The 27,953-nt window shown below is 40.4% G+C and overlaps 1 protein-coding gene across 8 annotated transcripts in view; it reads left to right on the plus strand.

Annotated features, from left to right (window-relative positions):
- The first annotated feature begins 1,747 nt into the window (after nt 1–1,747).
- Nucleotides 1,748–27,953, plus strand: part of MDM1 (Mdm1 nuclear protein) — a 45,361-nt gene continuing 19,155 nt past the window's right edge. For 2 of the 8 annotated variants that reach the window (XM_043887797.1, XM_043887814.1), the window contains exons 1-7: nt 1,748–1,881; nt 9,468–9,591; nt 12,821–13,031; nt 16,541–19,508; nt 20,556–20,670; nt 23,452–23,825; nt 24,883–25,017. In XM_043887797.1, coding sequence (XP_043743732.1) covers nt 19,491–19,508; nt 20,556–20,670; nt 23,452–23,825; nt 24,883–25,017 — 642 coding nt within the window. In that variant the 5' untranslated portion in view covers nt 1,748–1,881; nt 9,468–9,591; nt 12,821–13,031; nt 16,541–19,490. Of the gene's footprint in view, nt 1,882–9,467; nt 9,592–12,820; nt 13,032–16,540; nt 19,509–20,555; nt 20,671–23,451; nt 23,826–24,879; nt 25,018–27,953 lie in introns of all 8 variants that reach the window. The other 6 variants (XM_043887775.1, XM_043887804.1, XM_043887768.1 and 3 more) reach the window with 6 other exon arrangements.

Below are 27,953 nucleotides of genomic sequence, written 5' to 3' on the forward strand. Positions count from 1 at the left end.
TAGGCAGTGAAATGAAACTAAGAACAAAAGATGGTGTCATTACTTGGAGCCGAGACGCTGTTCAGGTCCAATCAGCTTAAGTTTCCCAGGCAGGTGACTGTGAGGATGATTCTGCATAATCCATCTCCTAAGAGATTTTGAACTCTGCAATGGATTTTCTCCACATGTGAGTTGCTTCCTGAGATTAGTTTGGCCTTCCTGAGATCTGTCTGGCCTTATAAAAGCAGCAAGTGAATACAGCAACTGCTACCTTATGGTAATTTAAGGAAATTATACTCTTCAGGAGATAAAATGCTATTCAGTTGCTATTTATCTGTGCCAGCTGGGTAAGAAAGGAAGATGATTCATAGCCAATCCAGTGGGACCAGTGAAAGGCTTGATTACACCTTGGTTCCAGGCTGTCTTGTGGAGCAAATGCCTTGGTGTATGTGGGTTCCAGAAAGACCAGAATGATTACACACAGTCCAAGATCTAATGTGGGATTGAGTTTTCTGAGAGAGAACATAGCCTAAACAGGTGTTAGGCTAGTTGTGGACAGATCTTTTCTGTTCACCAACCAAGAAGATGAAAGATGGATTCTACTTTAATATGTGAATTGCAACTCCAAAAGAAATCATATGGAGATGGCTATCTTTATGGCAGCTGGCTAAATGGCAGCTACCTAAATAAAAACGAGGAGACGTTACAACATCCAAGTTAAGAGAAAGCTTACAAATGGAAGATTCTAGTGTATTACAGTAATTCATCCTTGTGTACAAAAGCTGCTCTGTACATATATTATGATACAAACCAATTGGTAATAAAATTTTGACAGGGTTCATTACACTAAGTTTATAAATCAAGCTTCCGGGCTTAAGCGTGAGGGATACTCTTTGTTCTGGAAAGCTGCAAACTAGAAGGACTTGATAAGAAAGTACTAGAAAGTGTCCAGCTGTTAGCTATTATCATGTTTCCTTTGAACATACTATACAAAGCCTGTATAGTTGCAGGGAGAGTATCTGAGGAGATTAAAAACCATGGTTACATTAACGCACACCTGTCTCAGGGAAGCTGCATTCACCCTTCTCTCACAATGTATGCTCCCTGCAGCTTCTCTGCATCACCCGGCAGGCTGCTTTTGGAATCTGTAGTGCCTCCAGTCGCTTTCAGCACTGTTGAAGAATAGAAGCCATTAAAGCCGAACTGATGCTAGAGGCAAGACAGTGAATAATCCATTTGAACGCCAGTCAAGATTGCGTGTGGCAGCTCAAACCTCCTCAAGCACACATATTTTTCCAGAGGTAGAATGACATCTAGATAACTACTGTTTCAAAGTGACGTTAATTGTCTTCAGTAAAATGAAATCTGAAATTTCCCACCCGTGTGGAAATCATCTGAGCTTGGCAAAAACATGTTCAAACACTAATGAGGTGGCATGAAATATTGATTATATTACAAGCTTTCTTAATTTTCATTTCATTTTTTTAACTTACTACTGTAAGCAAAGATAACCATTTCAAGAACTTTTTAACCAGGTCTGCAAAACCTGTGTGACTACCAGGGCAGATCTTCTGAATGGCCAGCCTCTTAACAGGGCAGAGTTTTCTGAGGTAACAGGCCACTGCTTTCCCCTCCTCTAACAAAAAGCCAGGAGGTACAGATTCCTACTTAGGCCACAGAAAATGACTGATCTGTTCAACTTTTCAACTCACCACCTTAGTTGTGTGCTGCAAACAAGCTGCAGTCTTTCCTTCACACAGGAGGTGATGCGGGTTGGGGGAAGGGGAGAGCCTAGCTTCAGGAAACGGTGCTTTCAGTGTGAAGAGTAAGGGCTGTTCGGCCAGTCATAGAAGCACCACTCAGCCCTGTTGTGTTCTTCTGGAATGAAGACCTGGAGTTCAGGTAGGTGTGGACGAGTTGTTATTCACAGGGAATACTTAACTGATTTTCAAACAGACAAAGTTAATACAGCACTTCATTATTTGGATATAGACAAACTGTTCCTCGTGGCAAGATAAAGAGGAGAGTAAGTAACTATCACGGCACACCATGGAACATGGATCTCCTTCTAGGGCAAGGCAGTTGCCAATTTACACAGATGCTTATTTCATAATGACTGATGATTATGGTTGGGTGAGCTCTCAAAGCAATCCTAGTGACCTCACTCATAAAATGGGAGTGGGGAGGTGGAAGGTGGGATGAGATGTTTTTTAGCTCTCTTCTTGATTCATTTAGCATCAGAGAAATAAAGAGAAGACAGATTGTATCTTTTTATTTAAGTGATCCCTTGTTTATGCCTTTCCCTTCACATCCCAGAAATGAAGTTTTTGCATAACTGAAGTGAGGATGAATCTTAGAATTTCTTTTCTTGGGTACTCAATATATTTTCTATAATATAATCTTCCTTGATTATATTCTGCATTCTTTCACATATCTCCATATGTGAAAATTACTCTGGGTCAACGATCAATCATGAGCATGTTCTTAATCCCTTTGTGCCTCAGTTTCCTTGGCTATAAAATGGTAATAATAATATTCCTACTTTATAAAGTTATTGTGAGGATTAAGAAAGTTAATAAATGTAAAACTCCTTAGATGAGTACTTGGGATATAGTATAGTGTGCATTATTATTATGACTATTATTTTACATTATCAGAGTTTTCTGAATCTTTACCATTTACTTATGACTTCCCTAGGTGTGCAGTAGGGGATAGATGGAGCAGGAACACTGCCGTTTAGGAAACGTTACAACCTTCCAGGATCGTATAATCTAATACATACAAAAAATGACATATTTAAAACTACATGGAGTAACTTGCTACAATATGTGATCAGAATCAAATGCTGGTTTCAGTAGCAGCAGTAAAGAATGAGATTAAATGGGTTTATGCTCTTCAGGGAGAAGGTTGAGTTTGAGCTGAGTGGAAGAACAGGTTAGAATGAGTTGGATGAAGCAAAGTGAGGAGGGCATTCCAGGTGAGAACAACATGCAGGAAAGCAGAGAGACCAGAGAGAGTGTGAGTTGGTCTTGGGGCAGTGGGAGACAGAGCTGGCAAAGCAGGTGAGTGGAACAGAATGGAGATTCATTATGGTAGTTCCAGAAAGTTCTCTGTACTTAGAGGATTGTCTACCTTATGGAGTGGAAACAGAGGATAACAGCAAATTTCTGAGTGAAGAACAGAACAACAGACAAAGACTTTGAGAAGATTTTCCTAGTTTAGAGGTTGGAGGCTAAGTCTGTGGAGACCACTGAGGAGGTGGTTGCTCTGGCTGTGGCGGTGTGAGGAGATGGGGACCAGTCTGGGGTATGGCAGATGGAAGAAGAGGAAAGAAAAAGCCTGAAGTGGCCTTTTGAGGAAAAATTAGGCAAGTTAGCAAGGCCTATCTGTTAACTGACTGGACTGAGGAAATGAAATAGAGGTAAGTCAAAGGTTATTACAAATATTCAAATCTCTAGATCTGGGAATTAGAGATCCCACAGAAAACTGGAGGAGAATTGATTAAAAGAGGAGAGGAGCAAATGAGGAGCCTGGTGTTGGATAAATATGTTTGGCAATGACAATATGACCTCCAATAATGATAGCTGATGCTTGTCATTTACTATGTACCAGACACTATGTGTTTTACACTGTAAATTCATTTAATCCTCATGGAAACTGTTTGGGATAGGTACTTTTATTATTCCCCTTTTATGAAGGACAAGAGGTTGAATAGTTAATACAGTTTATGCAGTTAGACTGGGATTTAAACCCAAGCCATCTGATTCTAGCGCTTGCGCTAGACCACCACTGTGCTTAGCACTCAGGAAGTCCAACTCTGACAGGAAGTGAAGACTGAAAACAACAGTTGGGATTGTCAGCACAGAGGTGTTAATTGCAGTTATGAGCGTGGATTAGCTTTCTGAAGTAGAAGGCAGGCAGATAGGAGAGCAGATGGCCAAGAACGCATCCTGGGGGAGGCCCACGCTGAGAAGTCGCACACAGGAACGTGCTGAGCGTGCAGAGCCTCCGTGAGGGTGAACAGACCGGAGAACAGGCTGCTGGCTGAGCCTTGAAAGGACTGGTTCAGGGACGGGTCTGGGGATAAGGAGAAAAAGTGTCCTCAGAGACTAAATGGAGGAATGATAGTTTTGTCAGGGAAATGAAGAAGAAAGGGCAGGATGGTCAAGTGAAGGGATTTCTTTTCTTTTTTCCAAAATAAGAGAGACTTATACGTCAAGAGGGTTTCCCTGGCAGGTCAGCTGGTAAAGAATCCACCTGCCATGCAGGAGACCCCCATTAGATTCCTGGATTGGGAAAATCCCTGGAGAAAGTAGGCTGCTCTCTCCAGTACTCTTGGGCTTCCCTTTGGCTCAGCTGGTACGGAATCTGCCTGCAATGTGGGAGACCTGGGTCCAATCCCTGGGTTGGGAAGGTCCCCGGAGAAGGGGAAGGCTACCCACCCCACTATTCTGGCTTGGAGAATTCCATGGACTGTATAGTCAGTCCATGGGTTTGCAAAGAGTCGGACATGACTGAGCGACTTTCACTTTCATACTTCAAGAAGCTAGAGGCAATAAGGAGAATGTAATGTGGAAAAGGAAGGGCATACATGTGGGGAAGAAAAGATCCTACAGGAGTTTTAAAAGGAGAGAATCAATGGCTTTTACTTAAGTGTGAGGAGAGGACTATTGGATTGTCAAGTCTCAGGATTGGAAATGGTCCTTAAAATCTGATCACTTGTCTAGTCCTTGAGATAGATGCAGGGTATTGGGGAAGATACACTTGAACATGCCACACCCCTCCCCAAATTTATTTATTTAGCAAAGAAATATATGTGCTATCTCCACTTACGTGTCTCTTAGGCATCTTAATATTAATAAATCCAAATGACCCCCAATTTCTCACCCTTGCATTTGGTCCTTGCATGTGCACCTTGCATCTAAGAATTTCCTCCTCCATTCTTTTAGTTGTTTAGGCTAAAACCTTTGTCCTCACTTTAATGTTTCTGTTGCTCTCACATATGGCCTCCAATTCATCAGCAAGTCTTTTCCAATATATATTTAAGATTTATCAATAATCGGATCATGTCTCACTATCTCCACTGATACTATCCTACCGTAAGCTACCAATAATGTTTGCCTAGACTAGCATGGTCTCCTGGCTTCCACCCACCCTAGACCTTGTACAGTCTGTTTTCCTCACAGTAACAAGAGTAGTTCTTTAACAATGTCAATTGCATAATGATACTCTGATGTCTAGAACCCTACAATGGATTCTTGTCTATCTCAGAATAAATGCAAAGTCCTTGCCATGCCTACAAGGTCACACCTATCATTTCCCCCCAGGCTTCCTCTACTCCAGCTACACGAGCATCCCCCAAAAAGACCAAGGCTGTTCTCATTTCAGGGCCTTTGCATATGCTGCTCCTATGCCTTGATTCATTCATTCAATTGTTTGGGTTCCTATTATTCTATTCGAGGTAACTGGGACTTATCATAAACAAATGGAAAAAGAATCTTGCCCTTGTTCTGCTTACATTTCCAACATGTCTGCACTTATCACCCCTTTGGCTCAGCTTTGCTGACCACCTGATCTAAAAGAGCCATCCCTTCCCACCACCCCATTGTTCCATATTCCTCTGTCCTCATTTTACTTAATAACACCTATCCCCTTTCTGACATATCATGTTATTATTTCATTGTTTATTACCTATCTCCTCACAGTAGGATGCAAGCCCCTTGGCAAGAACTTTGCTTGTTTTAGTCTTTGCTGTAGTTCTAGAATATGACTAAGCTCATAAGATATTTTCAAATATTTGCTAAATAATTAATACATATGCACTTTTAATTTATAAACCCATATTTTCAATTCTGAAAATATTTCTACCATTTTTTGCCCCTCTACACTTCTCCTTTTTTCTCGTTTTCAACTCCTATGTCAGATTTTGGACCTCTTTGATGACTGTAGATTTTTATGGCTTTTATGTCTTTTCATGGATTTATTTTTCTTTTTGATCCAACTTCCAGGATGTGTCCTCAATTTTATTTTCTAGCTCTTTATATGACATTTTACTATCCTGCTATGTCTTTAGTTTCTTTATGTTCCTTTATGTTCTCCCATTGTATTGGTATAATCATTTTACTTACAAGCCGGACTGAATAGGATAAAGCATAAATCAGGTTTATTCTTTCCCATTTCTTCCTGTTAAATCCTCTTTCTGGACAGAATCTCATCTATGTCCCAAACTTTTTTAGTCATTCAGAAAAAAAATCCCTTGTTTGCTTTAGTCACAAAACAGCCTCCAATTAGTGATTTTAAAGTTCTCATGAAGCACAAAACTCTGATTCACTTCCCTTTTCCCTTCCTCCTGCCTCTCTCCACCCAGACATGTGCCTGACTGGGGAGAGATGCATAACTGATTTCTCTTCTTCAGTGTTTCACCTTCCTTCTCTTCTTTATGTTCTAGATGCTGTTTCTGACCTTTTCAGGGCCAGGCTCAAAAGGAGAGAGGATTAAATGAAAAAAACACCTTTTGTAGCTTGTGCAGTTTGTAACCTGATGATTTCCTCTGACGGGGCAGGTGCCCAATTGCTGGCTCTGTCCCTCAAGGGATGTACTGGAGGTGTGCCCACCTCTGACCACAGCTCTCTTGGTGCAGGTGGGACTGTGCAGCAGTAGTCACCGCGATACCACCCTCAGCACCTGGACTTCTGGCCACCCACTGTTGGGTCACATTTCCCCTCCAGTCGTAGGCAGGAGTGAACATGATGGCTGTCAATGGCTCCCTCTCATCTGTTCAACTTGGCTCTTAGGAAGCTCAAACAGTCTTGCCCTACTGTGGGCAGAAATGTAGTCTGTTCCTAACGCAGCCGCCTCTCATCATTCTGCCATTAAACCAGAAAACTTAGCTGTAATCTTTCACTATTTTGTGTGTCCCAGGCAGGAATGAGATAATAGCCTTTCTGTGTCACAGAGTCCAAAGACGCTATCCACGTCAGGCTCTCCAAATGTTCCCTTGAAGCTCTTCTCACTCATCTTGAGGTAATGGAAAGCATTGCCCCTCTCCAAAAGGCAGCCCAAGGTACATTGTTTAGAGCATAGTATGTGGAGAAAACTGGAGAATTGAGTAGCGTAGATATTATTATTTCTCCAATCAGAAAAAGAAAAGAAACTTTCTGACAATGTAGCTCTGGAAGCTGCCTAGCAGTTCACTTGATACTGCGGGCAGCAGAAATGTCCCATTAGCCGCAAGGAGACAGGCAGCCCTGACTCATCACTTTAGTTCTTAGATCTGTATCTCTTACCCACAATGTTCTAGACTCGGCATAACATATGCCTCCGGTACTTATAGGGACAGGAAATAATATAAAAAGAAATATTATGACAGATAATCTGTATTTCTATTGATTTTTGAGGGGCCATTAGAAAATAGTTATCAGAAGTATGATCATGGGCATCAAACAAACTTCCATTTGAGTTTTACCTCTGCCACTTATTAGCATGTGACCTCAAGCAAATTACTGAGCATCTCATAATTTTTTGCTGTTGTTGTTCAGTTGCTAAGTTGTGTTTGATTCTTTGTGACCCCAATTTTAACTGCCCCCAGATCTTAGCAGCAGCGTGTCCTTTGTAGATAATAGAGTTGTCTGTGTGCTGCATTGCCTATTGGTAAGTTGGCACCACTGACATCATCTCTATCTAAGGCTGTGAATTACCTTTCCCAGAATCCCCCTTTCTAGTGGTTCCAGGTTAGAGTTTGTGAGACTTTGAGTTTGTGACTTGTGCAAGACTTGGAAGGTGTATGAAGGGAGTCCATTGTTCTGGGGATAATAGTTGCCAAGGTTCGTCAGGGCTTCAGCAGACACAGGGGCTTACAGCCCCCTCCACGAGCTCTCACTATGTGGTTCTGGCGGCATTCTCAGAGCTCTCCCATGAGCTAACATTCTCCACCCACACTCCAGGGCTTCAGGCTGAAGTCACCAGTGACTCTCCATTCCTACAACTGCCACCTTCCAGACCTTTACTTCCCCAGTTCCTCTCTATCTATGTAAGCTGTCATTTCTATATGAAGTTCCTTATTCCTATACCACTTACAGTGGCTCTGTTTTCCTGAGAGAACCATTCTGATACAGCATAGATAGTCCTAAGACATGTATCAAGCACTCAATAAATATTAGACAATAATAATAACACTAATCGTAAAAGGTATTGTTTACAATAAATTTGAGATGAACAGATTAATGATGTTAGAAATGGGTGAAGGGGGTCAAAAGGTACAAACTTCTAGTTATAAAATAAGTCATGGGGATGTGATGCACCATATGGCAACTATAATTAATAACACAATATTGCAATTTCAAAGCTGATAAAAGAGTAGATCTTAAAAGATCTCATCATAAGATAAAAAAATTTGCAATTATGTATGGGAATGGATGTTAACTTATTGTGGTGATCGTCTGGCAGTATATGCAGTTATCACATCACTATGTTGTGCACCTAAAACTAATGTAATGTTATATGGCAATTACACATCAATAAGAAAAAAGAAAAATTGTTAAACCATGTGAGTTCTATTGTTTAGGAACAGCAAACATGAGAAATTGTATAAAAGGAGACCATTCTTAATACCTCATAACAAAAACTGCTCATTTCTACAGCACTTTTCAATTCATGACGTGTTTGCACATATCTTACTGCATTTGTCTAAGATAAAGCATATATTTGAAACACTTTCTTAACAGTAGAAGCCCATGATCAAGAGAGTAGTACACCTACAATAACAGAGTGATTTATATTGGAAAAAGAACACTTATTTGAAACATGGATTTGTTCCACAGAGTTCTCTCTCATCAGAAGAGAATGAAGCTGCCCTCTGGCTCACCTGTTCTCTAGTGCTATGGTGTGAGCCTTGGATCACAAGGACGTATTAACAAACACTAACAACTGGCAACAGAGTTGCAGAGTTGAGCTTTCCAATTAATATACTGAACACAGTGTATGACGTATAAGTGCTATTGCGCCTCATGGTACTAAGTTGCTTCAGTCATGTTCAACTCTTTGCAATGCTATGGACTGGAGCCCGCCAGGCTCCTCTGTCTATGGGATTCTCCAGGCAAGAATACTGGTGTGGCTTGTCATGTCCTCCTCCACGGGATCTTCCTGACCCAGGTATCAAACCCGCATCTCCTGTGGCTCCTGCCTCGAAGGTGGATTCTTTACCGCTGAGCCACTGGGGAATTAGGCATAAATGGTAGTACCAGTTTATAAATGACTTTTATTGTAATTAATTTTAGGGAGCCAATATTTTTTCTCTTTTGGTCTCACTAACATTGATAATTTTCCTTAATGCTGTGTTTTACACACCTATAGGTAGAAAGATGAGTTCTGGGCCCAGATCCTCAGATTATTTCTGTTTTCCTTGCTCCCCTCTAGAGTAGGGGTTTCTGTGCTCTTCTCATGTCTAATTCCCATCTTTTTTCTGCCTTTTGTCCAATTCCCATCATCAGAATGTCCTGCTGGCCCCTGGATCTGGCTTTCCTTATTGCCTTGCACCAACTCTGCTTGAATATCTGGAAATACAAGGCTATGGATGATATTCTGTGGAGGCCAAGTATAATACCATGCTACATGGTAAGGCAGGGGAGATCAGCATGGGGAATGAAAAGGGCACAGTAAAATCTAGGCCTAGTACCTGAACGAAGGGAGCCAAGTGCTGACACGTACCCTTCTTCACTCCTGAAGGTTTGGGGCCTAAGACTCTAATAGTTGCATTGAGACTAGCTGTCAGTGGGAACAGACATTTTTTGGCCTATGGCTTCAAATATATACTACTTGTTAGAACACTGACTATGTAGTGGGAAGATGCTTACAGTGATGCATTGTCCATATCCTGCTGCTATTGGCTGTGTGGAGCTTGGCTCAACAAATAGAAATAATATAATAATGTATAAAGTATAAACAATTATATTTTAAATTAAAATAAAATTTTATTTAAATATATAATTTATAAAATTACATTTTAAGTTAAATTATAAAGTATAAATAATATAATAGTAAAATAATACAATAATGTAGCTCAGCAGGCTATATCCTGCTTTCAGCCCCTTTAGGGATTACCTTCACTGCAGACAGCCACCGTGTCCAAGGCCATACACTTCCTAGGGAGGCCAATAGGGTCCAATGCAGGACAACTCTGATGGGCCATGCTAGTTTTGGACTCCCTATGGAGTTGGCTGAGGCGGTGGTGAGGCTGGTCTTGCAGCTGGACTTCTGCTCACTCCTGCTCCCTTGCTCTCCCTCTACAGGTGTGGAACCCCAGGGCCCTCATTAATGAACATTTAGCACATGTAACTACATCTCAGAGTCTGCTTCCCAGAGAACCCAGTCTGCCACAGACTGCTCTTCATGTCACCAGTACTGTTGATATTACTATTTCGCCGTTGTTGCCTCTGCCTTTCTCTTTGACCTTATCAGTTTATACCTGTTTTCCTCATTTACTGTCATTTTTTAGAGTTTTAAGAGGGACTGGGGATAAATGAAAGTGTCAAATCCACCACTGTGCAAGTCGGAGTTAAACTGCAGAGGACATAATTTATTCTAGCAATTCAAAACAGGAAAAGTATTTTTAGTGCATTTTGAGGCAGATTTATTGCAATGATGGCCCAAATTTTTTCATTCCTCCTTTACAATGTGATTTTGTAACTCCTCACATCACAGGATTGAGTCTGTTTCCTTCTCACTGAACCTTGCTTTGGCCTATGGAATGTGGTAGAAATGGTGTGCCGTTTCTAAGCCGAATCCTCAAGAGCTGTGTATACCTTGCTCTTCCTCTTGGAACTCCATAAGAACAATCCAGTCTAGGCTGCTAGAAGACAAGGGCCCACATGGGGCAGTGAGGAGTTGTCCCAGCTGAGGCCATCTGAGACCAGTCAGCTTCTGGCTAGTCCATCAGCTGACCACAAACACATGAGCAAGCTCAGTAAGATCAGCCAAGCTCAACCTGAACAAGTAGAACTGGCTAGCTGACTGATAGATTCATGCAATAATAAAGGTTATTGTTTTAAGTTGCTGCATTTAGAAATAATTGCTATACAACATTATTATGGTAACAGATACAAGTTGCTTAAAGATTCACTGGGACATCTGAAGAAGTAGACTCTGGATCCATGCCACATGACAGATTCACTAAAGTCATGAAGTTGTAGAAGCAGGACACTCCCTGCTAAATTAACAAGCCACTGCTACAAGCCCTATTTCCAGAGCCGTGTCACCTCTCCCGCAATCAGGAAGCTGTTAACTCAGAATCAGGCTGCGGCTGTTACTGCCATGATTTATGCCATGATAGCAGATACCTATGTTTTCCCTTTCTTCTGCTTAATTCATTTTCTTCTATCTGATTCATTAAGTGCTTCTTATGAGCAGAATGTAAGTTTTAACTGGACTTGAGCTGCCCTCTAAAGTGTTAGTCATTCAGTCGTGTCTGACTTTGTGACTCCATGGACTGTAGCCCACCAGGCTCCTCTTCCCATGGGATTTTCCAGGCAAGAATACTGCAGTGGGTAGCCATTCCCTTCTCCAGGGGGTCTTCTCAACTCAGGGATTGAATCTGGGTTCCCTGCATTTCAGACAAGCCATCTAAGGTCAAAGGGAGTTTTAGCTTTCTAGTTTCTGTAGGACATGAGAGGGAGGCTGGAATGGACTTGGAGTAAGTCCTCCTCAGTGTCTGCCATAGCCATGATTAACTAAAGTGAGCATTATACCTAAGATTTATTTCACAGGTAGTTCTCAATAATACTGAAACAACTTCTTTAAATTCAGTGTATTTCACAATTGGGCCTATCACTCACTACACTGTCAATCACCATTAATTCAATTAACAGAAGTTAAGAGTAAAGGATGAACAGCACAGTACCAAGAATTTGTGAACTCATTGCTTCAGCAAAATTCAAACACAAATTTCTTAAGGGAACCAACAACTATCAGTCACTAAGGAGAGGAAAACTGATTTATGTGCTGAGAAATTCTTGATCCCTTATTGATACTTGATATAGCAATGCTAGTGGAAAGAACAGCGATTTCAGAAACAATATTTGGTCTTGATCTTCAATTATCAAGGTCTTAATCTTGATTTCAGAAACAATATTTGGTCTTGATCTGCAATTATCACAACTATGTGATAAAAGACCATTTCAAAATTTATTTTGGCAGACTAGAAATTTACAAGATTCTAAGGAAGGCAAGTGGGTAGCATCCTTCGATCTGATCTTTAAGACACAACATCTGGTTTTAAGTTGTCAGAAAATTAAAGCTTCCAAATCTGCTGAATTAGCAACTCTAGAAAAATCTGTAGGCATGGTGACTTAAAACGATGAGTAATCAGTGAAGATAAGAGAAGGTAATTCTTAGATAACAGGATCTTAAACTGTGAAGGCTTTAAAATGGAAGGAATCTCATCCCCCACCCCCGCGCCAATTTTGTTCTCTGCATCTTGTTCAGTGGAGGCCCAACGTTATTATGGTATGTAAGGCGTGCAGTGGTTTATGCCTTACTGAGAATTACTGTACTCAGCCACAGCCTTGTATGGCAAGGAGTCCCTCAGGCTTTCACACACAAAAAGTCCGTGTTGTCAGAAGAAACTGGAGTCCCTCCAAAAGGTGCCCCACTGATTCAAAAGCTTGACACTTCTTTGTCAACAAAGGCATACGGGGCTAAAAGTCTGGAGGGCAAATTGCACTTGGCTCAGTTGTAAGCCTTAATCACAGACTGTTTATTTGGTTCTTGCTGGCAAAAATTGTGAAGTATCAGCAATTTTGCTTCTAAGGCAGAATCCATTGACTCAATATTTTTTACTTTTTTTCAGTTGTGCAATCAGAAATTCATTCATATGAGGAAAAGGCAGTTAATACCTATGGGAAAATGCCAAAGAAAGCAGTGGTCAGACTGATTGCTTTTTGGCAAAGGCCGAGCTCAAGATTTACCAGGGGAAGCCCATGTAAGTGTGACCTGAGGGGAAGTTACAAGTGCCAGAGCATTGCTGAGCCTGGAAACTGGAATTTCAGCTACCTTGTAAGGTATTTCAGAGAAAATTATACATATGCATATGTGAGGATGTCTCACCATGTTGCTAAAATGGTGATTTCTAAACCAGCTTTACTCTCATTTCTGAAGCTGTAAGAGAATAAAAGAGAGATAACAGACAACAAATAATTTACCTTTTGGGGAAAGAATCTTGAGCAAAAGTTAGTTAAAATCTTCCTGATCTCTGGCCTGGATTCAGCTCCCTGAGGGCATAACAAAAGAGAAAGCAAAAGGTCCTTTAGATCAGGTGTTGCCCACGATGGAATTTTTTTATTTATTTATGAGTATTAAGTTCACAGATTTATTCATTTGTTTAATAAAATCCTTATTCTCCTGAGCAAGACCTACTTGTTTTAAGAGCAAACATTCTATGGCGGCTTGTTAAGTTACAATTCCAGATATTTTATAACACAAGGATTTATAAATTTTTAAAATTCTGGTCAGTTGAAAAAAACATTGTTTTAATATATTTCAACTGTGACTCATGCAAGGAATTTTTGTTGTTGTTGTTCTTTTTTTTTAAAATTAATTTATTTTAATTGAAGGCTAATTACTTTACAATATTGTAGTGGGTTTTGCCATACACTGACATGAATCAGCCATGGGTGTACATGTATTCCCCATCCTGAACCCCCTTCTCACCTCCATCCCCATCCCATCCCATCCCTCTGGGTCATCCCAGTGCACCAGCCCTGAGCATCCTGTCTCATGCCTCGAACCTGGACTGGTGATCTGTTTCAAATATGATAATATACATGTTTCAGTGCTATTCTCTCAGATCATCCCACCCTCACCTTCTCCCACAGAGTCCAATAGACTGTTCAATACATCTGTGTCTCTTTTGCTGTCTTGCATATAGGGTTAATGTTACCATCTTTCTAAATTCCATATATATGCGTTAATATACTGTATTGGTGTTTTTCTTTCAGACTTACTTCACTCTGTATAATAGGCTCCAGTTTCATCCACCTCATTAGAACTGATTCATATGTATTCTTTTTATTGTCTGAGTAATATTCCATGGTGTATATTTACCACAGCTTTCTTATCCATTTGTCTGCTGATGGACATCTAGGTTGCTTCCATGTCCTGGCTATTACAAACAGTGCTGCGATGAACATTGGGGTACACTTGTCTCTTTCAATTCTGGTTTCTTTGGTGTGTATGCCCAGCAGTGGGATTGCTGGGTCATATGGCAGTTCTATTTCAGTTTTTTAAGGAATCTCCACACTGTTCTCCATAGTGGCTGTACTAGTTTGCATTCCCACCAACAGTGTAAGAGGGTTCCCTTTTCTCCACACCCTCTCCAGCATTTATTGCTTGTAGACTTTTGGATAGCAGCCATTCTGACTGGCGTGTAATGGTACCTCATTGTGGTTTTGATTTGCATTTCTCTAATAACGAGTGATGTTGAGCATCTTTTCATGTGTTTGTTAGTCATCTGTATGTCTTCTTTGGAGAAATGTCTGTTTAGTTCTTTGGCCCGCTTTTTGATTGGGTCATTTATTTTTCTGGAATTGAGCTGCAGGAGTTGCTTGTATATTTTTGGGATTAATCCTTTGTCTGTTGCTTTGTTTGCTATTATTTTCTCCCATTCTGAAGGCTGTCTTTTCACCTTTCCTATAGTTTCTTTTGTTGTGCAAAAGCTTTTAAGTTTCATTAGGTCCCATTTGTTTATTTTTGCTTTTATTTCCATTACTGTGGGAGGTGGGTCATAGAGGATCCTGCTGTGATTTATGTCAGAGAGTGTTTTGCCTATGTTTTCCTCTAGGAGTTTTATAGTTTCTGGTCTTCCACTTAGATCTTTAGTCCATTTTGAGTTTATTTTTGTGTATGGTGTTAGAAAGTGTTCTAGTTCCATTCTTTTACAAGCGGTTGACCAGTTTTCTCAGCACCACTTATAAAAGCAGCTTCCTTAGCTTGTCTGCTCCTTAGTTCCCAGTCTTAGATCAAAGTTTCTGGCTCTAGATTTATAAAGCATCTTCAGAATACCAGGGTGTTCACATTAGCCCCTTCCTAGATTCCTTCTCTATCATTTCCTGTGTTCTTTGTATACACGTCTGTCCTACTGTGTCTTACTCATCTTTGTATCTTCTTTCTTCAACTTTTTGTTTTGTTTTGTCTTTTGTTTTGCTTATAGATAATACATTTGTTGGTTAAATGAAAATATAGTTAGAGGCAAATACAAATTCTCTAATGTTTCAATTGTTACCAAGAAAATGAGGGAGATTGCTAGCTTTGTGAAGATGATTGACTTCCTGTTCTTAGTAGAATGAGTAGTGTATTTACACTTCAAGTACAAATAATTGCTTTAAGCGATTTTGATATGTTTTTGTCTCCAAAAGAATCAAGAGCCCTATTGGGATAGATATAAATCAAAGTGACTCTAGAAAGGCTCAATGGAAAGAGTCATTTTAAGTAGGAGGATAGCCCTAATGATAGCTATCAATACCGTAAAATTTCCATATATTGAAAACTATGAATAAAACATTCATCTTCATAGCTGCTACTAATGGAGTTAGACTTGTGAAGGAAAAAGTGTTTATGAATGATACCATCTTTCTTTCTTTTTTTGTCCCTTTTATCCCAGTTAATAGGTATACCACACACACTCTTCTACAACTTGGCTTTTTTTGGTGAGGGGATGAGTGAGAATCATTCCAAGTCAGCTCAAAACAATGCTTATTTCTTTTTAAGAGTTGTATGGGGGTGTGTAAGTTAATAACTGTTGTCTCAATTCTAGTCTCACCCTTTGGAACCTATAGACCCTTTGGATTCTGCTAGTTCCCTGTTAGGTCTGCTAAGAGAGGACTACTAGAGAGATAGGAAAATTCTCTTTTGCTAGCTTTTCCTCTCTGTGGCTCCTTAACAAGGACCTTTACTTCTGTGGTGGCAGTTGGTACAGTCTCCTTGTTTCCATCCCTCTTTTTTTCTGGCAGCCTCATTTTGTCCCCTCAGAGGCACCAGCACCAGCTAAGCAATGACTCTTTTTCAGCAGTCTGACCAACTCCCGTGAAATTTCTCCAGCCAACCTGGAGCTGTGCCCCAATGTATATGTATGTGTGTGTATGTGTGTGTGTGTGTGTGTAAGTCATTCAGTGTCTGACTCTTTGCGACCCCATGGACTGTAGCTCACCAGACTCCTCTGTCTATGGGATTCTCCAGGCAAGAATTCTGAAGTGAGTTGCCATTCCCTTCTCCAGGGGGATCTTCCTGACCCAGGGATCCAACCCATGTCTCTCACATTCCAGGCAGATTCTCTACTGTCTGAGCCACCAGGGAAGCCCCGTGCTCCAGTGACCTCAACATTTTCCCTCTGCTCTTCCAGCTTCAGGATGTGAGGCACTTCCTGGAATTACCATGCTCTCTCTTTTTAGCTTTTTTAAGTTTTCCAATAACCCATAGCTTATATTAAGTTTTCTCTGTTGAAGTGCTCCTGGTAGTTTCTGTTTTCCCTACCAGACCCTGACAGATACACATAATATGTACTTGACATCTGCAGAGTCAAAAAGCCAGAAGGACCAGAGCAGCCTGCACTGCTGTGTGGACCTGTTGCATGACCTGTTCCTGCTCTGGCCCTGGAGGACCCATAATGTGTGTAACTAACACCCTGCAGATGGACAACAATATAAGTTGCTTCCAACTTTTGTTACTATAAACAATGCACTAAACAACCTTAAATGAATTGGTTTTTCACATGTGGGTAAGTATATCTGTAAGATACTTTATAAAAGTGGAATTGCTGGGTGAAAAGCATCACCAAGTTGCCTTTTTAGAGGTTGTATTGGTTTAGTTGCTCATAGGCAATAAACAGAAATCTATCTGCAGGAGAAACAGAGAAATCAAGAAAGCGAAGAGGGAGCCAGTTGTGACACCCTTATGTTACAGAATGCTACCCATCAGTTAAAATAATTACTTTCTGGCCTAGATTCGAATTATGGACTTCACTTTGAGCCCTTTGGAGAGGAGGAAGGCTAAAACATAAGTGGAAGAACTCTGTAAGACACTTTGGTATTCCTTCAATAAGAGGGGTAACACAGAAAGTGTAGGGAGGCGCGTTGCCACAGATTGCCAGCAGGGCTGAGCAGGCCAAGGAGGCGCCATGCTGTCTGTGCCCAGCAGTGGCTCAGTCCCCAGTAAATGCTAGTGTCAACAGGAAGAGTGACACCTAGAGATGTGTGACTATTGTAAGAAGTGACAGTGCTGCTGGGCAAATTATATGCGGTAGCTGTAAGCACATGAGAGACACTTCGTAGGGACTCCCCAGAACATATGGGTGGAACTTTGTAGGGTACTGGGTCTGCTGCCTGCAGCAGTGAAGTGTTAAAAGCTGGTAAAATACAAAACTGGCTACAAAACTCTCATTTACTAAGGCTGTCCTTTTTTTCATGTCTATATCTTTGGCTCATAAACTGAAGTAGCTGTGCTGTGTGTGCTGTGCTTAGTCGCTTAGCGACTCTTCCCTTCTCCAGGGGATCTTTCTGACCCAGGAATCAAACCAGGGTCTCCTGCATTGCAGGTGGATTCTTTACCAGCTGAACCACCAGGGAAATCTCAAACTGAAGTAGGATTTTCTTAAAAATAACAAAGTAAAACATTCTTGTTCCCTGGGTCCTTAATAACACATCTCAGCAAACTCAGGTTGTGACTGAGTAATTTTTTTTTACCATCTGCTGTTTGGTTTTCTTGTCATTTGTTTTCTGCTCAGCAGAGCCAGATTAGTTATCATTGTCCTTATTTGGCAGATAGGCTACATTCTACACACATACTGATTTCACCTTAGCATTATGTGGTAACAAAGCTTTGTGTACAATCAGAGCTGTATCTTTTCTATCCTGTAAGATCTGGTCGGCCTTCCTGCAGAGGATTTTTGTTTTATGTTTCACTGCATCTTGTTTGTGCCATTCTTAATTTACACAACAGAGATGCTGTCAACGCCAATTAACATTTATCAAGGGCCCCTTGGATGCATGGCTGTACAGGGACTAATTTAATATTCTCTTTGTTTCAGATATCAGGTGGCTCCTTCAAATGAATTTTTAAGTATCTCAGATGATGAAGAAGAACAGAGACATCAATTAGGATTCAGAAGCCAAGCCTCTCTAGAAAATGCTTAAAGGAGGGCATCAAGGATTAATATTAATATTTGAAAGCTTACAAGGGGGTATCCTTTGCTTCAGTTAACATGTGACAAAAGTAAAATGAGACTGCATTTGTTGTTCCTGGAAGAAGCCTGGAAGCATTCCATTCAGACATCTACCCTTTAACTGTTACATTTTCTTTACTTATTTTAGTTCTTCTAATCTTCAAGGCTGAGTCTGAATCTTTCTACCTGAACTTTTTTCTATCCATCACTTTTAGGGATGTCTCCTTCCTCCAATTCCTATGTTGTTAATACCACTTATTTGGCAATTTAGCACATGATACATTGTACTATTACTGACTAAATATATGTTCACTCTCCCCAAGCATATTAGAGAACTATCTGGACAATTTAGTTCTTTTCCGTTGTCAGGGTCAGCATGGCATTCTCTCAAAGGTAGAATCTCAAGAAACATTTACTGATGATGGTGGCAATAATTCATAAAAAACAAGCTTAATTTCATTTTTTAAAAAGGATGAGAGGAGAAACAAAGCTGAGGCTCTGAGAGTTGAGACTCACAGCCATCATTAATGAACGTGTCCTAATCTAGGAGCTATATGTACATCTTCTAGGGGAAGGGGTTGTGAGAGGCAGCATCACCGGAAGTCAGCAGTTTGCCTTTCAAGATGCAATTTTAAAAAAATGGGCTTTGGCCTGCCTAAGCTATATTTATTTTCTGGCCTCTTCCTTTTGATGTGGTAGTAAACAGTGTAGCACGGTTGTCCATGGCAGGAATTGATATTCCAAAGAACAGACCTGAATATTTTCACTTCATAAAAAGAAACATTCGGTTCTGTCATACACGTTGGAATTAAAAACACACCGTCCTGTTTATGACGTCAAGAATCGGGGCCCAGCGAGGTCGGTGACTCAACGAATCCCAGCAGTTAGCCCATTGTTGCAGAGCGGCCCACAAACCAGACGCCATCAACATCTCCTCAGGACGAAGCTCCCGCGGGGCCCCGCCCACTCCGGGTCCGGGAGCCTCATTGGCCGGCCTTCCGCCCGCCACTTCGACCGGCCCGCGGGATTTGGCTCGGGAGGCGGGCGTTTTCCTTTCCGACACTAGTTGGTCGAATCTTAATGACGGCATGGGGTTTTCCGAGCCTCAATTGGTTCTTAGGCTTCAGAATGGGCGGGGAAAGGCAGAGCGACAGGGCTCAAGGAGGGAATCGCGGAGTGCGCCGGCGCGTAGTCGAGGACGCTGGGCAGAAGCTTTTGCTAGGGAACCTACTGTTGTCGCCCCGCCCCCTCGGGGCTTTTTGTCCCGTTAACTGTCGGGGTGGCGGGGGCTCCAGCTCAGGCCGACATGCCGGTGCGCTTCAAGGTGAGGACGGGGTCCCCGGGCCCGAAGCCTGATGGGGGGAATTAGGGCGGGGCGGGTGCGGCGTGCCGGAGCCTCACTGGCTTTCTGGGCCGCGCCCCTCGGCCCGGTAGAACCTGTCAGCTCCCGAGCCTGCCTGTCACTATCCCGGAGGATGTTCATCCCTTCTTACCTAGCCCCCTCTCCGCTCACACTCCGTTCTGAGTTGTCGACTGGAAGAGTTAGATGGTTTGAGATGATGGATTTATTTGGGGGGGGGGGGGTCGGTGCTCAGAGGCGTGTACATAGAAGGCAGTTTATAATGGGGACTGTGGCGACTTCAGATTGGGGCACCTGTGGACCACATCACAGCTTAGCATTTAACACCCCTTCCCTTTAAAACTTGAGAGTGCTTTATGTCTTTTAAAGGCTTAAGAAATGGGACCCTGACAAGATTAAAGACAGGGTATAAGAAACACATTATTCATAATCATGCATTTCTTTAAGGTTTGTTGATAGTTCCAGGTAATTGGTAGCTGTCATGGTCAAGCACCCTGCAACATAACAGTTGACCACAGTGCTCCACAAGCCCTGCAGTCTTCTTTTATCTTGAGGGTTTATATTCAGAATGGGAGGGGAATTTGTCTTTTCTCGGTTGGCTTTACAAAACTTCACAAGGAACTAGGCATAATATTGCAATATAATATTGTGTACTCGATGAGAACTTCATTAGTTAGGATAATTATAGTGATAAGGACTTAGATTGCCACCCATTTTCAGACAAAAGCTCAAGCTTTTGAATCCAACATCCAGCAAAAGGGTAGCCGCTCTGAGCCTCAGATTCCTAGTAGCATCTGCCTCAAGTGGTTGTGGGGATTAAGGTTATAACACTGAACTGCTTAGTGCAGGGTTGGGTAAATATTAGGAGCTATTATTAAGGAGCTCTTCTGTGTTTAATTAGTCTTAAGTATTTCCACTCTTTTTAGAGGTTCAGAAATGATTTTTACTGATATATACTTTAAAACAACTTTCATTAATTACATTGTACTTAAATTGTACTTTGCATTACAGGGGTTGAGTGAATACCAGAGAAATTTTCTGTGGAAAAAGTCGTATTTATCAGAGTCTTGTAATTCCTCAGTGGGGAGAAGACACCCGTGGGCTGGACTTAGATCAGATCAATTAGGTAAGTTGAACAATTAGTTGTCATTATAACTTGAATAAGCCTTGGGCAAAATGATTAAAAATCTGTGGTTTCCCAGAGTGTGATAAAGGGAGAGAGAGACAGACTGACTTGATTCAACTTGTTTCCTTAATCTCTCCCTCACTAGAATATAAGATCTCTGAGAAAAGAGCTCTGTCTTCACCACCATGTTCTTGCCCAGTACCTGGCATAGGGCCTTGGCACATTCTAAAGCTTATTAAAACTCTCTCTCTCTTTTTTTAAATGAATGGATAAACCTGGGGTTGAATCCACATTTACTGTGTGACTTTGGACAAACTGGGCCTGTTTCACCAAGTGGGACTTGGGAAGCCCCTTGCACAGGATTGTTGGGAGTGATGAATGTGATATACCTGTTAAGGGCTAGGTGCTTATACACAGATAGTGTTAGGTGCTCCTCCTGTGACCCCTGTGAGAGTGCATATGTATAGGATATAATTTCCTCCAATCTTAGATGTTCGAAGCCAGGAAAAGACTTGAGAGTGGGGTGCCAAGTCTGGAAACTAGTAAGAAGAGCATATTCCAGGATTAGGTTTGGAGAACAAAGAGAAGAGTGGACTGGAGTGGGTGGTTCTTTTAATATTCCTCTGAATTGTCAGGCTCCTTTGCCCAGAGCTGGCTTCAAAGCCCAAGTGTCCCTGCATCTTAGGCAGGGTGGTGCTCATAATCCTCTCCAGACGACCAGAGTTCCACAAATTTGAGGCTCTGTTAGATTAAGTATCCCAACATAAATTTCTCAAATGTAGCTAAGCTTAGCCCATCGAGGGCCTTAAGGGATATTATGACACTGGGGAATTGGTTAACCACATAACATTTTAGCTTAGATCAGCTACATTTGAAAGGGTGGTGATGAAAGGAGACTGGGAACAGAGCCACTTTGGAGTATGGCACCTTAATGAGAAAGGAAGGGCTAGGGGGAGGAGCAGAGTGGGAACTCCAGTTTGTTGAAAGAGGAGGTGGAAAGCTAGCAAGGAACAGCAGCAGTGTTACCTAAAACTGGCTAGACATTCTCTGTGTCTTTTTCCTCCTAGTGTGTGCTGAGAGACAAGGGTGGACCACTTGAGAAGCTTCCCTTTTCATTTTGCTTTTCTTCCACCAGCCCTGCTCTGTTAAAGAGGGAAGTCTAGGGTGGTGGTCTTCAAGTTTTTTTTTGGTTTCATACCTGCTAAAAGAATTTAGAAAGTCTATCTCTCCTCACATTTTAAAGTTGATATTTAATTTTTTAAATAAAAAGTGTAATGACCGGTACAATCAAACAAAGGATATGATTTCTGGCTTATTGTGCATACACAAATATCGTACACGTTTTACATGTATTTTGTTAACTTTGGAGCTGCTAGTTTAGCTCAGTTTACGGTAAATGTTCATTATTTAATTGGTAAAGTCAGTCCTCATTGGAAAACTAATCAGATAAAATTAGAATTATTTTCCATGAGAAAAAAGTCTGACTTTATTCTCTGGTTCACATAAATGCATTAATATGCATATATGCATGTCACATAATGACTCTCTTACACGTGAATTTTAGTTTAAGATAGGTAGTTGGAAAAGGCATGGAGCTAGATAAAATAAGGTGTTGTTCCTTTGTTATTTCTAATCTCTGCCTTCTTTGCTTTGCTGTCAAATATTCCCCGTCAGGAGTTGTGCTTTCTCGAATTGTTCCTTTGTTTGTCCTCCCCACCTATGACAATTTTTTTTTTTATTCCATAGGGTGGTCGAGAGGCATGTCTTTCTTTTGTAAAGTGGGCAAAGGGTGATTATGAAAGGAGCGGTGAGAAAGGAAACTACAGATGGCGGAGGAAGCCCTTAGGCAGCTCAGTGTCAGGAAGTGGCACGTACGAAGTGAGGATCTGGAAAGGGATCCTTTTAAGCTGCCGTCTCTGCACCCCTCACCCGGATGTCTTTATATGCCTCCAGCCATAGATGCATCCAGTGTGAAGACTGTGGTCTAGGGGAGATTTGCACCAGTGGAGACTCTGGGTCCGATGGCCAAAACATCCATAATAGAAGCTAAAGAGCTTTGGTTTTAGCTAATGCCAGATTGTCTGTCCACCTCCCCTTCTCTTCTAGTCTTAATCTTTCTTCTCCATCCCACACAGTCGTCTTTCTATTTAAAGAATGGCTCCAAACTAGGGCAGTGTCTCAGTGGCTGTCATTCTGCAGAGCTCCTCTTACCTGGGTAGAAGGTTAAGTTTTTTGGGCATTTGCTTTCCAGAGAGAAATATAGAGAAATAGTATCTTAGCTCTGGTTCAAAGGGTTCATTCTCTTCAACTTCTCAGGAACTCAAGGCGGATATAGAGCCAAGATCCAGCATAATGACATCTCATCCCTTCTCATCTTGGTCTGCACTGCATAAGAGAAGCTTTGTGAAAAGTTCCAAATTTTGACAGTACCAGGGCCCATTGTTCTGCTAAGTAGCACAGGAAAGTAATTAGAAACGGAGGCAACACATTCTGCCTGGCTTGCCAGGTCCATCACGTTGCAATCTAGTGACTTGTGTTAGGATAACTTGAACATCATGACCCCAATTTAAAATTATGGTCAAACTTTTACTATTTATTTAAAGCAAAATTAGAGATTTTATGTTGAAAAACTGTACTTTTTAAAAAATCCTGTAACTGGAAGGATATTGTGTATCTCAAGTGAATTTTAAATTCCATTTCTTCTCTCATACATGTGATTCAGAGTTGTCTTTGTGGCTTTATGCTTTGGTTTCTGCTAATTTTGCATATTATATTTTGTAGGAATCACAAGAGAACCAAGTTTTATTTCGAAAAGAAGAGTCCCTCATCATGACCCACAAATTTCAAAATCTCTTGAGTGGAATGGAGCTACCTCAGAGAATGATGTGGTCCTATCACCAGAACCTGAAGCCCCTAGAACACCAGAATCACAGGAGGCAGAACAAACAGAAGATGCTAACCAAGAAAGACTTCTTGCAGTAGAAGCCTGCAGGGGTCCCAAGAGAACCAGATCTCACTCTGCAGATTCCAGAACTGAGGGGGCTTCAGATATTGTAGAAAGTAAGGAGGATGTAAAAACAAACCATGTACCAGCTAATGAAAATGTGGAGCTGAAACATTCTACCAAGCCTCTTTCAGAAAATGTAGATGATAGGGTATGTGTATTCACTGTATTTCTTTTCAGAAGCATAGAATTCTGTATAAATTTTATCATCATTTCAGTAATATTACACTTTGTGCTTGATTTTTTTCTGCTCTTTTCTTGTTCAAAGTCTGTAGAATAGACCATAAGGTGGTAGTTGACTTTAGTTGTTATGAATTAGTTCTGTTCTTAACAGTTGCCATTTTGTACTGGTTATTTTCAGAGATCCCTTCACTGGGAAGACAGTCTGCCTCTGGATTTCATTTATCATATATCAGCACCCGAGTCCTAAGGGAGAGATCAAGTTGAGACAGAGAAGGGGAGTAGGCTATTACTTCTGGCAGGGATGGTGAGCTGACTTATACCTAGGCCCTTTCAGTTTCTTATTGTATACCAGAGGAAAAAAAACAGAGCTTCAGTTGGCAAAGTGCAAAAGAAAGGAGGGGTCTGGCTGGATCTCAAAAGATGTTGCAGTTCTGCTCTCTTACGTCACAGCTGGCCTGTGGAAGGCCCCTGCAAGCACATAAGCAGAGGCTACGGGGCCCTGTGCAGACACCTCACTGCCTTCCACAGTTTTCTCCACTCTACTGCTTCCTCCCCATTTCCTGTCCACCACTGACTGGAACCACGGAGAGGCATTTAGAGCTGTTGGAAAACCAGGGGACACAAGGGAATCAAGGGAGGTAACATGTAAGTCTGATGGGCAGGGGAAAGGTGTCCCAAAAGCAAGGTGTGGATGAGGTGATGTGCTGTTGTTTCTTACTAGTAGATCCATTTATGAATAATTGGTAGGAAGGAACTGAGAAATGTTACCTTTTGCTGGGATGCACAATAATTCCTTGACAGTATTAAGAAAGGAATTTTAAAGAGTCACAATTTAAAAGGAACATTATCGATTGGAAGTTTGCTCTATAACAATGTGGATATGGTTAACAGTACTATACTGTACACTTAAGTTTGTTAGGAGTGTAGATTTTTATATTGCATGTTTTTTTAAAATCACAGTTTAAAAGTTTGAACAGAAATTTTTAATAACTTTGAATGTTTTGTTTTTTTTTCTTCCCCAGCAGTTGGATAGACTTCTGCGGAAGAAAGCTGGATTGACGGTTGTTCCTTCACATAATGTCTTGAGGAATTCTGAATATCAAAGGCAGTTTGTTTGGAAGACCCCTAAACAACCTACTCCAGCTTTTGCAACCAATCAGGTAGTTTAATGGATGCAATGCATTATTGAGTGCCATTATCTAATCTAGTGTTGCAGTTTACATAGAAAGAAATTAGCTAGTAGATCTGGAGGTAGGTTCTAGAAAAGTGAAAATGAGAGTTTTGCTAAAATCATCCTATTACTTCTGATTTATAGCAGTAATATTATACTGTCCTAGGCTACTGATGATCATTGTTGCCAGATCCATCACATATACTAAATATGAGACAGGGTAATGAAAACTTGAGGACTGGTAAGTTTTTGCATGCTGTGAATTTTTTTTACTTATAAAAAATTATTAAATTAAATTGGTTTTATTCTGAAATGTTGTGTTTCATTGACTAATATATTGCACGTTTTCTGTCTAAGAAAGGCATAACTGCTTTGGGTATTTACTTTAATAGTAAAAAATAGGTTGAGGTGATGCAAGATGTATAATTTTGTCTTTATATCAAATGAGCAGTGATAGGAATTGTCAATTTATGTTTATAAAATTCAAAAGCTAAAATGGTAACTAGAAGTGATATTAAGTTTCATTGTATTCTCACACAGTTTTAGTATTGGGCTACCATTACTAAAATAGACTTTTTTTTTTTTACTACTATAATTCTCTAGAAAGTTCTGAGCTCTTAACTCTCAACTCTTATTTATGTTCTTAACCATATTCCTAGGTTTAAGTAGGAAATACTTCCATTTAGAATATCCCCAAAGGTTCATGGCAGCTTAGTCTTTTCTTTCTCACTCACCTGTGTACTTTATACATCCCCAAGGACTGAGAGGATAATTAGATTCAGAAAGACAATAACATGTCATTTTACACTAAGATAATATTCCCACTGTTATAAATTGTAGCAGATTTAGGCTTACTTGTTATTCAGTTTTTAAAAACCTGAAATATGTGTAACATTTTAGGAACACAGAAAATAACCTAAAGCAATACATTCCCTTTATAAACCTAGTGAATAGAATCAATACTTCTTTTGCTGGCTCACAAGTGTTCTTAGATAGAAAATGTACCTACAAAATATGGCCTGAAAATTATGATTGTTTAGTTTTTATGGAATATAAGCTAGAGGTAATTCAAATCAAAGCCCTATTGACAACTTTTACATATTTCAGTGAAAAGCATTGTGTAGAAATGTTCTTTTTATAGTATCAGAAGTATAAGTCACTAGCAAATGCCTTTACTACTAGCTTTATTGCTTTCATTAGTGAAGATTTCAGAGAAGTTTTTGTAAAGAAATACTCTACTAGTTAAAGTGTATCAGCAGTTTCAGGTCTGTGGATTGGAGAGTTGTGTGACAGAAATTTTTTCCATGCTTGTTGATGGGGAAACTCCTAAAGGAGCTATTCGGTTCTATTTTATCAGACACTTGTTTTCCAAAAGGATGTCTTATATATAAAGGAGTAAAAACAATTTACGGCAGAAAAGTTCTTGAGATTATACTGTACTTAAAAAGATATACTATTTGGTTGTGAAGTGTAGGTGTATTATTCACCATTATGAAGCAGTTATACACCTTATTTGAACTCCGTATCTTTTCCATTACTTTCTTTGTAATCAGTGGCAGTATACCATAAAATGGAAACCATATCATGGAATAATAAGGATAAAAGGAAACATTTATAAATAAAAACATGATAATTACCTGATTTTTTTCCTTGACTCAGGCTAAAAGTAAGTAAGCAAAGGAAAAAAAATGAACAAATGCATGTCAGATATTGAAAATGTTAAGAATATTTTATTGTTGCAGGAAGAAAAAAGTTGATGTCGAGGAAAAAACCTGTAGAGCTGACAAAGTTGCCTTGTAAAGCTAATGTGTATTTTCATGTGATTAAAATCTGCCTATTTTACTTATCCTATTGCCAAACTAATGGAGTGGTAGGGAACTTTGGGGAGAAAAGATATGATTCATTATTTCTTTTGACTTAAGTATTATTTTGATTTAATAACTATTATTCAGAACATAGTAATGAGCATCAAAAGTTGACCTTTGGATTTTCCTTCCAGTTTTATTGAGGTATAATTGACAAAAATTATGTAATTTTGATGTACAACATAAAATTTTGATATATGTATTCATTCTGAAATGATTACTACAGTCAAGCAAATTAGCACGTATGTTGCCTCACATAGTTACCATTTTTGTGTGTGTGTGAATGTACAACACTTAAAAATACTTGAGATCTACCCTCTTAGCAAATTTAAGTATACAGTACAGTATTACTGAGTTCTTCCCTGGTGGCCAGATGGTTGAGTCTGCCTTCAGTGCAGGAGACCTAGATTTGATCCCTGGGTTGGGAAGATCCACTGGAGAAGGGAATGGCTACCCACTCCAGTACTTTTGCCTGGAGAATTCCATGGACAGAGGAGTCTTGGTGGGCTATAGTCTATGGGATCGCAAAGAGTCGGACACGACTGAGCAACTAACACTTTCACTTTTTTCACAGCGTTTTAACTGTAGTCATGCTGTACTTTAGCTCTCCATAACTTATTTATCCTGCATAGATGAAACTTTGTACTCTTTGACCAACATATATCCATTTACCCCATCTCCTAGTCCCTGGCAACCACTATTCTATGAATTCTTTTAGATTCCACATATAAGTGGGATCACACCATGTAGTATTTTTGTCTTTCTGTCCCTGGCTTATTTCACTTAACATTAGGTTCTCCAGGTTCATCCATGTTGTAGCAAATGAAAGGATTTGCTTTTTAAATGCCAAATAATATTCCATTTTCTTTATCCATTCATCTGTCCATGGACACTTAGATTGATTCCGTATCTTGGCTATTGTGAATACTATAATGAGCATGGCAGTGTAGATTATCTAGAGATACTGATTTCATTTCCCTTGGATATATACCTGGAATAGGGTTGCTGGATCATATGATAATTCTATTTTATATTTTTTGAGGACCCTTCATTACTGCTT

The sequence above is a fragment of the Cervus elaphus genome, chromosome 3 (genome assembly GCF_910594005.1).
Source record: "Cervus elaphus chromosome 3, mCerEla1.1, whole genome shotgun sequence".
NCBI lineage: Eukaryota > Metazoa > Chordata > Mammalia > Artiodactyla > Cervidae > Cervus > Cervus elaphus.